General features: G+C 43.6%; 1 protein-coding gene across 2 annotated transcripts in view; it reads left to right on the top strand.

The window, feature by feature from the left end:
- CHN2 (chimerin 2) overlaps positions 1-16518 on the top strand; it is a 344785-nt gene that overhangs the window by 210920 nt on the left and 117347 nt on the right. For both annotated transcript variants that reach the window (XM_006055669.4, XM_044946700.2), the window contains exon 6: positions 3607-3892. In XM_006055669.4, the coding sequence (XP_006055731.1) occupies positions 3607-3892 (286 nt within the window). The remainder of the gene's footprint in view (positions 1-3606; positions 3893-16518) is intronic.

The raw sequence follows: 16518 nt of genomic DNA, 5'->3' as shown, positions 1-16518 counted from the left end.
TTACTTATTTTTCCCCTTTTTTTTAATTGTGGTAAAATATACATAACATCCAGGGCTTTCATGGTGGCTCAGCTGATAAAGAATCCACCTGGTTTGATTCCTGTGTTGGGAAGATCCCCTGGAAAAGGGATAGGCTACCCACTCCAGTATTCTTGGACTTCCCTGGTGGCTCAGATGGTAAAGAATCCACCCACAATGCAGGAGACCTGGGTTCCATCCCTGAGTTGGGAAGATCCCCAGGAGGAGGGCATGACAACCCTCTCCAGTATTCTTGCCTGGAGAATCCCGGTGGACCACAGGAGCCTGGCAGGGTACGGTCCATGGAGTTGCAAAGAATTGGACATGACTGAATGACTAAGCACAAGCACATACATAACATGCAATGTATCATTTTAATTATCTATAAGTGTGCAATTCATGGCATTAAGTATATTCTCAATGTTGTGCAGCCATCTCCACTATCATCTCCCAGAACTTTTTCTTCATCCCAAATAAAAACTCCATTAATCAGTTGTTCCCCATTTCCCTCTAATTATTTTTTTTTATTTTCATGTCATTTACAAAGTGCCCAGCAGCATATTACAGGCTTACATGTGTCCTGGGTCACAGATGTTATCGGTTGATGGACTCCAAGGCTCTGTTTATGCATGCACAATATTCTTGGGAGAATTATCTGCAAATTTAGTGCTTCTAGAGCTGCTTCTGCCTGAAACATCAAGCCAGTGAATTAAGACATACCTCTGCCTCCTTTTTCTGCACAAATTCTGTGCTCAGTTGTGTCTGATTCTTTGCAACCCCATGGACTGTAGCCCGCCAGGTTCCTCTGTCCGTGGCATTTTCCAAACAAGAATACTGGAAAGGGTTGTTATCTCTTCCTCCAGGGGATATCTTCCCGACTCAGGGATCTAACCTGCGTCTTTCTGCATTAGCAGGCTTCTTTACCCACTGAGCCATCTAGAAAGCTTGCCTCACTTCAATTCAATTCAGTTCAGTTGCTCAGTCGTGTCTAACTCTTTGCGACCCCATGAATCGCAGCACGCCAGGCCTCCTTGTCCAACACCAACTCCCGGAGTTCACTCAAACTCATGTCCATCGAGTCGGTGATGCCATCCAGCCATCTCATCCTCTGTCGTCCCCTTTTCCTCCTGCCCCCAGTTCCTCCCAGCATCAGGGTCTTTTCCAATGAGTCAGCTCTTCGCATGAGGTGGCTAAAATATTGGCGTTTCAGCTTTAGCATCGGTCCTTCCAATGAACACCCAGGATGGATCTCCTTTAGGATGGACTGGTTGGATCTCCTTGCAGTCCAAGGGACTCTCAAGAGTCTTCTCCAACACCACAGTTCAAAAGCATCAATTCTTCGGCACTCAGCTTTCTTCACAGTCCAAGTCTTACATTCATACGTGACCACTGGAAAAACCGTAGCCTTGACTAGATGGACCTTTGTTGGCAAAGTAATGTCTCTGCTTTTCAATATGCTATCTAGGTTGGTCATAACTTTCCTTCCAAGGAGTAAGCGTCTTTTAATTTCATGGCTGCAGTCACCATCTGCAGTGATTTTGGAGCCCCAAAAAATAAAGTCTGACACTGTTTCCACTGTTTCCCCATCTATTTCCCATGAAGTGATTCAGTGCAGTTCAGTCACTCAGTCATGTCCGACTCTTTGCGACCCCATGAATCACAGCACGCCAGGCCTCCCTGTCCATCACCAACTCCCGGAGTTCACTCAAACTCACATCCATCGAGTCGGTGATGCCATCCAGCCATCTCATCCTCTGTCGTCCCCTTCTCCTCCTGCCCCCAGTTCCTCCCAGCATCAAGGTCTTTTTCAATGAGTCAACTCTTCGCATGAGGTAGCCAAAGTATTGGAGTTTCAGCTTTAGCATCAGTCCTTCCAGTGAATATTCAGGACTGATTTCCTTTAGGATGGACTGGTTGGACCTCCTTGCAGTCCAAGGGACTCTCAAGAGTCTTCTCCAACACCACAGTTCAAAAGCATCAATTCTTCGGCACTCAGCTTTCTTCACAGTCCAAGTCTCACATCCATACATGACCACAGGAAAAACCGTAGCCTTGACTAGATGGACCTTTGTTGGCAAAGTAATGTCTCTGCTTTTCAATATGCTATCTAGGTTGGTCATAACTTTCTTTCCAAGGAGTAAGCGTCTTTTAATTTCATGGCTGCAGTCACCATCTGCAGTGATTTTGGAGCCCCCCCCAAAAAAGTCTGACACTGTTTCCACTGTTTCCCCATCTATTTCCCATGAAGTGATGGGACCAGATGCCATGATCTTCATTTTCTGAATGTTGAGCTTTAAGCCAACTTTTTCACTCTCCACTTTCATCAAGAGGCTTTTTAGTTCCTCTTCACTTTCTGCCGTAAGGGTGGTGTCATCTGCATATCTGAGGTTATTGATATTTCTCCCAGCAATCTTGATTCCAGCTTGTGCAGCCCTTATCAAAAGTCTTCACCTCACATTGTGGGTGTGTGCCTGAACAAACATGCATTTGGTCCACTGGGTTCTCTCTGGAATCATATTGACCTATAGACCTCCCACTAGCGGTCATGACACTTCATGCTAGCAAGCCATCAGAACAGAGCTCTCATAAGCGCTTTACCATGAAATCACAGTATTAAAAATCATAGCACCCCAAAGGCATTGCCTTTACTGCACTTTCCTAACCTGCATCAAATATTTTATATCCTTCGATCCTCATGACAATCCTGCAAGGTTTGAGGAAAGTTTTCAATTTCAAAATCGGATTGTCTTCCAAAAGTTCATCTGTGAACTCTTTGGAATTAGGAAGCACTGTCTCTGTGGAAAAAAATGGTGTCAATGAAACACTTCCCAGGTCAACCCGCAAAGATGTGTTCAACCCACCATCTCGGTGTTGTGATTGTAGAACGATGCTTTCCCAGCTGCACTTGGGGATGTCATATCTTCAGTGATGTCATCATGAGGAAGCACTTCAAGAATAGCAAGTGCTCTAGGGATGCAAAGTTTTTTCTCAGCTTACCAGCATCCCCTGCAGCAGGAGCTGACAGTCCCAGTGGGGAACCCAGAAGGGGCTGTGAGCTGTAGGACCAAGACCACGAGGGGACAATCAGCACTTAAATGGGAGAACCCTAATGATTAAGTCTCTGTGATGCTGTCACTGATCCTCAAGCAAATTGTGCTGCACAGCTCCCCTGTTCCCCTTCTGCTGGACCAACTAGGGTGGAAGGCATGGGTGCTCTACTGATGATGGTCAAAGGTATAATAATAAAAGGACCCAAGGCCAGTGGTTATAACTTCCCATGCAGAGATAATTGCCTGGTAGAGGGGAGGGCGTGGAGGGGCATGGCTGGCTTCCATTAAGAAATTTTTAACGTATTTGTGAATCAGGCAGTACCCCATCTCTTCAAGTCTCAATTCCCTCAGCTGTGAAACAAGAATAATAATTGCACGTGTCTTGAAGGGTCTCCATGATAACCTAATGGGGGGAAATCATGTCAGGCCCTTAGCCCAGTGTCTGGCATTCAGTACAGATACCAGAAGTGTTAGCTGACACTGTCACCCACTGACCTGGTTTCTAAAACTCTTGTGATCTCTCCTTCCTCATGGGCAGGTTTGGAAATCAGACCTTAAACTACAGGCTCTTCTATGATGGAAAACACTTTGTGGGCGAGAAGAGGTTTGAATCAATTCATGATTTGGTCACAGATGGCTTGATAACACTGTACATAGAAACAAAAGCTTCAGAATACATCTCCAAAATGACAACAAACCCCATCTATGAACACATTGGATATGCCACTCTACTCAGAGAAAAAGTATCCAGAAGGCTAAGCAGGTCTAAAAACGAATCAAGAAAAGCCAGCGTCACAAATGAAGAGCACACACCCGTCGAAAAGGTAAGCCACGCGTGGGACGAAAACAGTCTCTCTGTTTCTAATCTATGCTGAAAACCCGGATGCTTAATTCAATATGTGATTTGCCAGACTGTTGCAGGAGACCAACACACTCCTATCCAAAAAACCTTCGAAATTTTGTGCTAAAAGAGACCTTGGAAATCTGATTTCAGTTCAACTCCCTCATTTTCCAGATGAGGACAGTGAGGTCAAAAAAGTCCGATGATTTGCCAGAACTCCTAAGTCAGAGCCAGGACTTCCACTAATAATTGTCTGTGAGTTTATTTGAAGTTTGAAAGAAAAAAAATCCTTTAAAAAATTAGTGTTTTATGATGAAAATGGTCACTTGTATTTTTAATTGCCATTTGCAGTGTCCCTGGCTCCATCTCCAGTTCTACCCAGCGGGCCAAATACATAGTATTTGTATTTGCTTCTCTTAGGACTTGATGACCATGTGTGATGCACAGGTCAGTGATCCCTCTTGAATGTGGTCTTACCTAGATAACAGATTTTATTGACAGATATAGGGGCATTAGCCGTGATGATGGCTATATCTCTAGGAGACTTGGAAAGATATAGTCATCATCACTGCTAATGCCCCCGTCTCTGGCTCTATCTCTGGGAGGCTTGTCCTTTGCCCCAGAGGAGGAGTTGTTGGGCCTCGTCGAGGATGAGACCCTCCCAAATGGGTGATGCTCAAGCTGGTGGCACTGTGGCCGGATGTGGCGAGGAGGGTCTGATTTTCCTCTCCAGTAAGTTGCTGTTTATGTGAAAGACGCCGCTGCAGTTTGCTAGCAGATTTTTTGGATGTGTCCCTTCAGGAACCATCTGCTTTGACTGGTCCTATCTGTTTTCCACTGAAACAAAGTGACAGCCAGCCATGCCAGTCAGCCCCCCTGTGTCTGTGCTGAGCCTAGCTTCTCAGGTGAGCCTGGACTGGGGCAGATAGAAAATGAGCGGGGTTGAGCAAGGCTCCTTCTGGTGTTTGCTAATCCTTAATTAAATCGGAACAGCCCCCCTCCTCCCCTTGTTGTCCAGTGTGAGCAAAAAGCAGAGGAACCTCAGGTTGACTGACCGGGCTTCAGCTTTGGCGACGGGGATGCACAGAAAGCACCGAGGGCAGGAGGAGAGCAGAGGATGGCAGGCGGGCCTGCTGGCAGACAGGGCGTGATCCTAATTGATTTGCTAATTGAGCTTTAGAGCCTAGGAGAACCTGCCTCAGAATCACGTCAGTTGAGCAGCTGGCCCATGAAAAAATCATTTGCCATTTTAATTTTATAACTCCAGAGTCTCCAAAGCACCTGTTTATTCTTTGGCAAATAATTGATTTGGGAAATGATAGGGTTCCTGATTGTTTACCTTTCAACAGAAGAGAGAGGACTTGTGTCCCAGCTTTCTGGGAGTTTGTTCCTGTCTAAACAAAAGCCGTTCCTTAGTCTGTTTGCAAAAATCTGTTCAGAAAGTAATTTAGAATAGAAAATCCAGAAGCCGACTTTCCCGGCCATGACAAATCAGAAGATGAATTGTAAAATAAATCTCTGAAGTGGTGTTTATATTTCTGAATTGGAGAGAAATGCCACCCAAAAGGCAATCTGTTACAACTGCAGACAACGCATTAGAACATTTCCAGGAGAAGAAGTGAATAGGAAGTGACTCTGGTGTATTTGGGATGAGAGTTTAGATCCTGGGTATTGGAATTGATATTCGTAGATTTTTGTCATCCCCCAAGAGGAAAGTTGGGTCACTAGGAACTGATATTTCTAGATGGTAGTCCCATAAGGAAGCTTACATGAAAAAATATGTCCTTTCTTGTAGGGCATTTTGTATTTATTTATTAAAATTAAATTTTAGAGAAAAATCAATCATCAGATTAACAATTACTTTGAGTGAGCCGCCCAGTACACTTTTACCTTTTTCAGGAAAAGGTAGATAAAGAAAGCATTGAAGGAGGAAGTCCAGACTCAGTGAAAGGTTTGATGGATGGGCAACGGTGGCGCCGATTTCTTGGACGTTAATGGTGCAGTGGTTGACTTTCCTGGAGGACACTCCCAGCACTGGGTCTGGTCATTTGCTGGGGGTCACTCATTTTGTTAGTGGATTGTGAAGTAACTTCATATGACTCCATCTGTTTCTTTCTGACCTTATTGACAAGTAGAATTATTAAAAGTCTCAGTCTTGCCAGAAATCCTATTTCCCTTAAGGGCAGGTCAGTGGACTGTTGCCATGGCGGCAGTGACTCAAAAAGAGGTGGCAGAAACTTGAATGGATTGACTGAGAAATGCCCGGGGCACCTGTCTGCTTCAGTAATGGCATGTCTTGAGGGTTTTAATGAGTGAAATGAGTAGGCTTCCTAATATTTCTCAAATCCAGACAGCCCAGCATTTCATTTTCCAGAGTACTTAAACTTCATCTGTCCACTTATTTTATTGATCATTTCCAAATGAATCCAGAGATATGTGTAAATCTGAGAATATTAACAATGTTAATTGGCAAAAAAGATATTACCTACCCTATCAAATTTGAGTGGTTTCCAGATTTACCTCCTGTCAAGGTGGTTAGCAGTGAACTTGATTTTAATAACTGGAGACGAGGCAGGGAAAGGAGAGGGTGCAAATGTAAAAACAAAAAAACACTGTGGTGGTTAGCCGACAGGGATCTGTTTCCCTTCTGATTCTTTAACTGATTTTTAAAACATTACTATATGTAAGTGCCACCATTTGGTGCATTTAATTAAAATGGTCATGCCCGGCATCATTTCTTTTATGAAATTAATTTCAGAAATTATTCCATAGATTGCTTGTTTACTGATCTCCAGTACCTGTGCTGTAAACAATGTAAGAGTAGCAACAGGATTCAACATCAGTTCAGACTTTTGCAGTTGGTAAACAGATTTCACGCATGTGAAATAATTTTCCACTTTATCCTCAGAGCAGCTTTGCCAGGTACATAGGACAGGAATGATTATCCCCATTTTATTGAAAAAGCCACAATGGCAGGACAAGGAATCAAACCCAGACTTGGTAACTCCAAGTTCAAAGCTTCTTAAATCTATGGAGCAGCTGGACCTCATTCTGTTCTTATTGCCTTAAGCAAAGACCTTTGCTTTTGACCATCCTGAGTCAATTGATGGTAAGAATCTCTTAATATTTACATGTGTTTTTGAAAATACACTGCTATTACTAGCTCTAATAAGTAAATTGTCTTGTAAAGAATTTTATTATTAGTGAAAGTTGCTCAGTCATGTCTGACTCTTTGCGACCCCATGGACTATATAGTCCATGGAATTCTCCAGGCCAGAATTCTGGAGTGGGTAGCCTTTCCCTTCTCCAAGGGATCTTCCCAACCCAGGTCTCCCACATTGCAGGCAGATTCTTTACCAGCTGAGCTACAAGGGAAGCCTTGTAAAGGATACCTGACTGAATCAAATATATGTGACAACCATATTTTCAATGAAAAATGAAAGTGAAATTGTTAGTCACTCAGTCATGTCTGACCCCATGGACTGTAACCCACCAGGCTCCACTGTCCATGTAATTCTCTAGGCAAGAATACTGGAATGGGTAGCCATTCCGTTCTCCAGGGCATCTTCCTGACCCAGGGATCGAACCTGAGTCTCCCTCATTACAGGCAGATTCTTTACCACCTGAGCCACCAGGGAAACCCCAATATTTTCAGTAACACATATTTATTAAGTAAAGTTACTTGCTGAGTTAAATTGTATTTATGTTTTACTGGAGAAAAATCATTTGTACTCTTGGTGTAATACAAGCACACTAAAGAATATAGTTTACCAGTTAATCATTTCCCTAATTTTTATAACAGCAAATGTCAGAAAATGATCTAAATGCCCATCAGTTGGGGATTACTTAGAATGAATTATGGTACACCCATATACAGGGCAGAGACGGCAATGGCACCCTACTCCAGTACTCTTGCCTGGAAAATCCCATGGACGGAGGAGCCTGGTAGGCTGCAGTCCACGGGGTCGCAAAGAGTCGGACACGACTGAGCGACTTCACTTTCACTTTTCACTTTCATGCATTGGAGAAGGAAATGGCAACCCACTCCAGTGTTCTTGCCTGGAGAATCCCAGGGACGGGGGAGCCTGGTGGGCTGCCGTCTATGGGGTCACACAGAGTTGGACACGACTGAAGCAGCAGCAGCAGCATATACAGGAATATCATGCAATCACAGAAAAGAAAGAGGATGTTCTCATATGGATTAATCTGAAAGTTAATTACTCAGGGTTATCAAATGCAAAAACAGATATAGTATGCATAGTATGGTTTTATTTACGTAAACCAGGAAAAAAGATTTTACATATTTTTTTTCTAGGAAAATTATAAAATACCCCCCAAAGGATGATGAGCTAGTATGAGGACTGCCAGTGGGGAGTGGGAAGGGGGCATCTAAGATATAAGGGTGGAAAGGAGACTCCTGCTACTATTTTGTACTCTTTGAATTTTGAACTGTGATAAATCCTATTCAGAAAATTAATTAAGAAAATAATGCATTATGTCCTAAATTCACATACATTAAAGCAAAGCCTGAGTAAAACATCCTCCATACTCATCGTGTTACCCCACCCCCACCCCCTGCCCCTGGATCCAGACTGTTTTCCCATCCCTTCTTACCGGTCCCCTTCCCCATCCGGTTAGCTGTTTCTTTTTTTTTCTTCTTCTTTTTTTTTTTTCTTTCATTTCTCTTTTGGCTTGTTAGTAAAGAGGCTGTAGTTAGCAGCCTTTCACTGAAGGTTGAAGACGGTAATTATAGCGTAGGACCTAAATCACGAAACAGAGTGTGGCGTGACTATGCCTGGAAATGGGCTGACTATTGCTTCCTCCCGACCTTGCCTCCTGCCCACCTACAGACCCCCTCAGCGGTGCTCCCCTGGGGCTCTTCCCAGCACCCCCCCAATTTTACATGCCTTTTCACCCCACCCCACCCTCCTTGCTCAAGCTGCCCCAGGCCAGCTCCCAGATTCCTCCCACTTTCCTAGGCAGCAAGGAAGGCTCTCTGGTTTCTGCTTGTCTTGCTGTGAAACTAGGAGAGTGGCCTTGTCTGGAGTGAAGGACTCTGAGCCCTCACCGTGAGGACCGGCACATCTCAGGCCACCAAGATGGTGTATCTCCCTCCGTGTTCTCTCTGCGCGGCTCCTGCTGCCCCTGAGCCGCTGGGGCATTGTGAGAAACTAGAGCCTGGAGGAGGAGGGTACTGGAGACCGCCTCGTGCATCCCCTTTGTTTTATACAAGAGGACACTGAGGCACCCAGCTCCTTGGTCTGGTGTATTTCAGGGACATCTAGAGGTCACAGAGGCTTGGATAGAGAAAAAAGAATGCTTTAAAATAACCTGCCCCTTAGATGTTCTCTTAAAGTTAAGCTCTTTGAGGAGCACAAGTCATATGTACAGGACTCCCAAGTGAATGAATGAAAAGTGAAAAATGAATTCAGAAGGCAGTCTTATATGTGTCAGGGCCCAGCAGGAAATAGAAGACAGATTCACTGGGGTTTTGAAGAGAAGTTGATTAACATGAGATCTTTCTCAAGGACTGGCAATGGCGGGAGCTGCTGAAGGGACTGGAGGAAGGGACTGGAGGAAGGCACTGGGGTTCCTGGAGCCTGATGAGAGCTGGAGAGGAGACTGCCACCAGAGGGGGCTGCCACAGAAGGTGGGGGCTGAGAGGGGCTCCTGTAGGGGGCGCTCCTATAAAAACAGAGCTCCCACAGGAAGGCGATAGAGAGACCCCTACAATCAAGCCAGGGTGTGAGCCTTGGGTGCTGCGCCACTCAAGAGGCAGGGGGCAGTGGAAGAAATACCTCATCTTCTCTCTCCTCCCGCCCTGCGATCTCCTGCCTGTATCTCTCAGTGGACAAACCCCACTGGAAGCTAGAGGACAAAGGAGCCAGGGATACAGTTAATCAGTTTCCCCACCACAGGCAAAAGCAGGACAGGATTGAATTTGATGCAAGGGATGTGGCAGAGAGTAACCAATACAACAGCAAGTGATGAATAGAATAAAATCTGTGCAAGCAGTGTGTTAACCTTGTTCGAATTCTATTAGAATGTTGGTTCACCAGGTTCAGAAACCATGATCGACATTAATGCAAGTTTGTGAGGTATCCCTTTATGTGGATGGGCTCCACCACTGCGCCCTTATGGAAGAGGTCTTGGTCCTGGAGGTTGGAGAGGCTTTGTGATTTTATCAAGGACAGTTGATTCAAGCATGGTGTCACCCATTGCCCTCCCGAAGCTTAGATGCTGCATCCGTATGCCAAAGAAAGAGCCTGCATTGTTCACGTATAAGGCATCCTGGGGCTGGAAAAGACGTTCATATGACAGACTCTGGAAAACCTGTAGAACTGCTCTGCAGGTGGTCCCTTGGAAATATAAAAGTGGCATAACCAGTCTTTTCTCGGGAGAAAGGATAAATGAAGATGAGCATAACTTAGCTAGTAAAAGTGACAGGTGCAGTAACGACTCTCATCATCCATCTTCCTCCTCGCACACACGGCATCATAAAATGGAATGCAATATAATGCTGTAAGAATGAATGGATTTGAACTTGGATTACATTTGCTCATGAAACCAGGTTTTACCAGAGTGTTATTTTAAATCAGAATCTCCTGACAGTGTGAAACTTATCGTGCAGTCTGAAAAAGAGCTGATTTGGCTAGGTCAGTGGTTCTCAAACCAGCTTCAAATTAGAATCACCCTGGGACCTTTTTTAGAAAAGACCCATGTTAACCCCTCCTGACTTAACTGAATTAAAGCCTCTACTGGTGAAGCTCAAGCCTATTTTTAAGGTTCTCCAGATGATTCTAAAGTTCTCAACCCCTGGTTAGATGAAAGGTCAGATGGGGAAGTAAAGGTTATCAGATACTTGGGGAAGCATTTTCTTTTAAGGACACCTGTCCCACTTTCTTTAATGCCTCTTCTTTTTCTGAGACTCTTTTTTGTTCTAATTTAGGCACTGGCATTCTTTCTCACCTCTACCTCTGCATAAAAAGTCCTCCATGTAAAAATTCTTAAGAGTAGACTCTGGCGGTTCTGGTTACTCAGTTTGGTTCAAAGGTTTGTGCATTGTTCCTTTTTCCCTGAGTCCTTTTCCCGGATTATTGGCTAAAATTTGAATGATGGGGAAAATTAAATGTAGGATGATTAAGAGAATTTAATGAAGAAACAAGGAAAAGTCAGTGTCTCTTCTTTAGGTGCTATGTGTGTGTACTTAGTCACGTCTGACTCTTTGTGACCCCATGGACTGTAGCCCACCAGGCTCCTCTGTCCATTGAATTTTTCAGATGAGAATGCTGGAATGGGTTGCCATTTCTCTCTTCAGGGGATCTGACCAACCCAGGGATTGAACCCAAGTCTCCTGTGTCTTCTGCATTACAGACAGATTCTTTACCCACTGAGCCATCAGGGAAGTCCTCTTTGGGGCTAGGAGGTGGTTTTCTTAAGACAAAGTTTATAGGACAAGGATTCTTATCTGCCCACTGGGGAGTTTTCAAAGATACCAATGCCTGGGACACACCCGCAGAAAACAGATTAAACTACTTAGGATAAGAGCTGAGCATCTGGAGTTTAGATTCTCTGGGCGATTCTGATATGCAGCTAAAGCTGAGAATCTCTGCTATAGAGGAATAACTAAAATTGAGTTACGTTGTTTGGTTCACTATCTTTTATCAGAGAGTTACTCTTTTTTTTTTTTCTTTTTACCATCCCCTCGCTATCAGTGGTCTCAAGATAAGAGATTTACAGGAACAAAAAGAAAAGTTATCCTAATATATTCAGTGTGTGTTAGAAGAAGATGGTTCCAACCCTCCTCATTCATCCCCATCCAGAATCTCTCTAGAAAAGAGCTCAATGCAATCCTTGTTGGAATATTGTCTATGCAAATAGTGCCATCTAGTGGCTCAGAAAAGAGTAACATGCTGGCTGCCATCTCAAAAGACCACACTTAAACAGATGTGGGAGTGATGAGCAAGAACAAATTTTTTGCAGTGAATCCACTGAATTGACCCGATTTCCTCAGGTTTTGTGGCATAAATCGGGCTATGCAATGGCTAGGGGGTATCTGTTTTGTGGTTCATGTTCATTCTTTGTGTAAGCAGATAGACAGTTCTGCCAGCCTGGGACACTTAGATGTACAAAAAGCCCCAGTGATCTTATTCACTGAGATTCTGGTCTAGAGACACTAGAAAAAATTTTTTAATTTGTTTATTTTTGGCTGCAGTGGGTGTTCATTGCTTTGTGCAGACTTTCTCTAGTTGTGGCCGTTAGGAGCTGCTCTCTAGTTGCAGTGTGCCGGCTTCTCATTGCAGTGACTTCTCTTGCCGCGGAGCACGGGTTCGAGATGCACAGGCTTCCGTAGTTGCAGCTCCGGGGCCCTAGGGCGTGGGCTCAGTAGCTGTGGTCTATGGGCTTAGTTGCTCCACAGCATGGACCAAGGATCAAACCTGTGTCCCCTGCATTGGCAAGCAGATTCCTATCCATTGTGCCACCAGGGAAGTCTAAGATGCTCAAACTTTTTGACCTCAGGGTCCTTTTGTACTTTTTAAATTACCGGGGACCCCAAAGAGTTTTTGTTTATGTGAGTTATATCTGCTGGTACTTTCTGCTTTCAAAAGTAAAACCGAGAAAAAAAATTAATTCTTTTCAACATCACGATAGTAAAGTCATTCTGTTTGCATAAATAACGTATTTTTGTGACAAATAACCCCATTCCCCAAAAAAGAAAATGAGAATATTGTACTTGTTTCACAATTTGTAAATCTCTTAAATGTCTGGCCTAACAGACAACATCTTGATTCTCACATCTGCTTCTGTGTTCAACTTGTGATTTATATTGCTTTGTCTGAACTATAGGAAGAAGCTCTGGCCTCGGACATATATGTCATTGGCAAAAGGAAGGATTTTTTTAACTTTTTATTTTGTATTGGCATATAGCCAATTAACAATGTTGTCATAGTTCCAGGTGGACCACAAAGGGACTCAGCCACACATATACATGTATGCATTCTCCCCCAAACTCCCCTCCCGTCCAGGCTGCCACATAACATTGAGCAAGAGTTCCATGTGCTATACAATAGGTCCTTGTTGGTTATCCATTTTAAATATAGCAGCGTGTACATTTGGGTTTTTTTACCTCTTTTTTTTTTTACAATAGAACAAAACAAGTGTAGTTTCTCAAAGGTTACTTGCAATGTCAGTCAGTTGAAACAGGCAATTAATAAAAATAGTTTTGACATTATGGGAACTCTGAGAGGATCACCCAAACATCAGTGGACCACACTTGGAGAACTGCTGCTCTGGGTAACCACTGGATGGACAAAAACACACCTTTTAAAGAAGTTTCTATTTGTACATCTCCAGAGAGGTATTTGGGAGGAATGATTGTTCCACTTGTATCCCCTTTGACTATGGGGGTGAAAGCTTCTGTTACCCGGGACTGTTGTCCACCCTGCAGGGAGACTGCTGAGTTTGCCCTGTTTACAACCTCTGAGTTCTTCCTAGGGGCCTTCCCTGGGGGTGGACAACAGAACTAATGCGGGGGCCTCTGTCACTTGGAAACAGCTTTCCAGGTAATTCTGGTGCATATTCCAACAAAGAACCAGCCACCTGCTCTTACTCCTTTCTCTGTACAGATGAGAAACTGAGGCCCACGTCTCAAGGTTACATGGTGACTTCAAGCACTGGTGGGACGAGACGCCACCTTGGGGAATCCCATTATTCTCCTTCCTTGGCCTGGTGCGGGGTGTCACCCTCTTTCTTACTCCTCTGGCCCCTCTCCTTCCACCAGCCGTGCATCCGTCTGGTCAGGACTTACCGGTCTCCCCACCTCTACTCCCACAGTGAGGAGCCGTCTTTTTTTTTTTTAACTTTACAATATTGTATTGGTTTTGCCATATATCAAAATGAATCCACCACAGGTATACCTGTGTTCCCCATCCTGAACCCTCCTCCCTCCTCCCTCCCCATACCATCCCTCTGGGTCGTCCCAGTGCACCAGCCCCAAGCATCCAGTATCGTGCATCAAACCTGGACTGGCGACTCGTTTCATATATGATATTATACATATTTCAATGCCATTCTCCCAAATCATCCCACCCTCTCCCTCTCCCACAGAGTCCATAAGACTGTTCTGTACATCAGTGTCTCTTTTGCTGTCTCGTACACAGGGTTATTGTTACCATCTTTCTAAATTCCATATATATGCGTTAGTATACTGTATTGGTGTTTTTCTTTCTGGCTTACTTCACTCTGTATAATAGGCTCCAGTTTCATCCACCTCATTAGAACTGATTCAAATGTATTCTTTTTAATGGCTGAGGAATACTCCATTGTGTATATGTACCACAGCTTTCTTATCCATTCATCTGCTGATGGACATCTAGGTTGCTTCCATGTCCTGGCTATTATAAACAGTGCTGCGATGAACATTGGGGTACTCGTGTCTCTTTCCCTTCTGGTTTCCTCAGTGTGAATGCCCAGCAGTGGGATTGCTGGGTCATAAGGCAGTTCTAGTTCCAGTTTTTTAAGGAATCTCCACACTGTTCTCCATAGTGAGGAGCCGTCATTTTTGCCACCTAGCACTGTGCACTGTCTTTTGGAAAACTGTGCCCCAAGCCAACTCCCCCGACGCCTGCAAGTCTCAGTTTAGGTGGGTGGTTTAAGGCTGATCCAAGGGGTCACATTTCCATGGCTTCTGTGGTTGGTTCAAGAGTGGGCATGCGACAACTCACATCCCATAAAACCAATAAACTTGCACCAAGAGTTCCCTGAAGAAGGCCCTTCTACCCTCTTTCTTCTGAGCTGGAGTCAACAGAAAGTAGAGACTGGGTGGCTGAAGCCTTCTAACCATCACTTAGAGCCAGAGAAAGTGGAGCCGGGAAGTGAGGTGAAAGAAACTGAGTCCCAACCAAGGGAATGTTTCCGCGGAGTTTAGGAGTCTGCTGTATTTGTAATCAGAAGCACTCTAACTCACACTGCCCCCACCCCCTCCTTCCACATGCTCATTCTGCACTCGCTGCTTGTTAGTGTTATCAAGAAAGCTCAGACAGTCACACTCAGGGTCCATTTTAATAGAATCATACTCACTATTCTTTCCCACGATGACATTAAATCAGAAAAAGGGGCATCTTGTGTTTACTGAAATGGGTAGGAATGTAGCACCTGGATTACCAGGTGGACATGAGAAATAACCCCCAAACCACCTCTGGGGTTCACCTCTCCTTCTCTTGGCCCCTGGCTCTGAAGAAGTGGATCTGTAGATTTCTTAATAAAGACATGCACTTAAATAAGATTATGGCAATCTGTTAAAGAGTCCTAGTGAACTCTGATGAACCAAATTGTTATCTGCTCATGGCTTTACCAGTAAACCTTTTTTTAACAGAATGGGAAGAAATGTGGCCCCATCTGTAGCATAGGATCTGGCCAAAGGGAGCCTCTATTGAATAGGAGACCTCCCAGGTTATCAGTAACACAGAGGATATGAATTGGAAACCTGCAGACCCTGAAGAAAGAAAGATTGAAATTCCAGTTGGAGTCTTTATGAATTAAAAGCTTAGCGTATAAGAATGCATAGGATTATTTCTAGACTAACCATGGAGAAAAAGAAGGATTTTTTCCTGGATAATTTCTACTGACAAATGGAAGTGAGATTGTCAGAGCTACCTCTTAGGTGATTTGTGTCTGTTGCCTCTGAAACAGGTTGCAGAACTGGCATTCCTCATTCCTCAACAATGAAATGTCTGGCTGGGTTTTATGACAACAGTTTATAAATGCCCTCATTGGTTTTGTCTCTCTTTACACATAATCACTTTGAAGTTTCCACAAAGTTAATAATTCACTTTGTACCTAGTCCCCATGTATGAAGCTAATGGTGTCTAACCATCAGAAGAATGAAGTTTACAAATACAGCTTTTATGGCTCTCATGTGATTCAGTGACTTAAACAATTATTAAGGAGTCAAATGGCTGTCTTATGTAACAGATTCTTCCTTAATACTCAAATTGAGAGTCAGAAATAAGATACAGAAAGATCCCCAACATCCTTTAACAGAGTAGGGCTAGTTATAATTTATCACAGTTTATATAAATCCCATGTAAAACAATTCATGATATAAAATAATTCTAATACTTGTAATCTTGAATGATTGTAGGAAATTTATACTTACCAGAAAAAAACTTTGAATTTATCAAGCATGGCATAGATTTTAATCCATTATAGAGCTATATGATTTCATTCAGCTTCATAACAGTCTTTAAGTTTTGAGTTCCTATGCTTTATCAATAAAAAAGAAAAAAAAATATATATATATAAACCCCTAGTTGGGAAGGCTCAGGGATAGCCTCTAGGTCATAACACTAGTAACTTAATTAGAATCTGGGTTGGCTGACTTCAAGGCTGCTGTCCTGTCTAGTCTACACACCGACAAGGTAAATTATCTTGCTTTGTGTCTAATCTGAAAACTGCTAAACAAAGCGCTATATTGGGAATTGTTTCCCTCTTTAGATACCAGTCCTCCTGTCTCTCTGTGGTATGATTCTAATCATCAGCTGCTCTGGACTAATTTGTTCTTAGGAAGAAATATGTCTGGCTAAGAGAGTTCCTTAAGAAGACAAGTGT

This window comes from Bubalus bubalis, chromosome 8, assembly GCF_019923935.1.
Source record: "Bubalus bubalis isolate 160015118507 breed Murrah chromosome 8, NDDB_SH_1, whole genome shotgun sequence".
NCBI lineage: Eukaryota > Metazoa > Chordata > Mammalia > Artiodactyla > Bovidae > Bubalus > Bubalus bubalis.
Note: the sequence above shows the minus strand (reverse complement) of the source record. Positions and strands in the feature narration are given on the sequence as shown.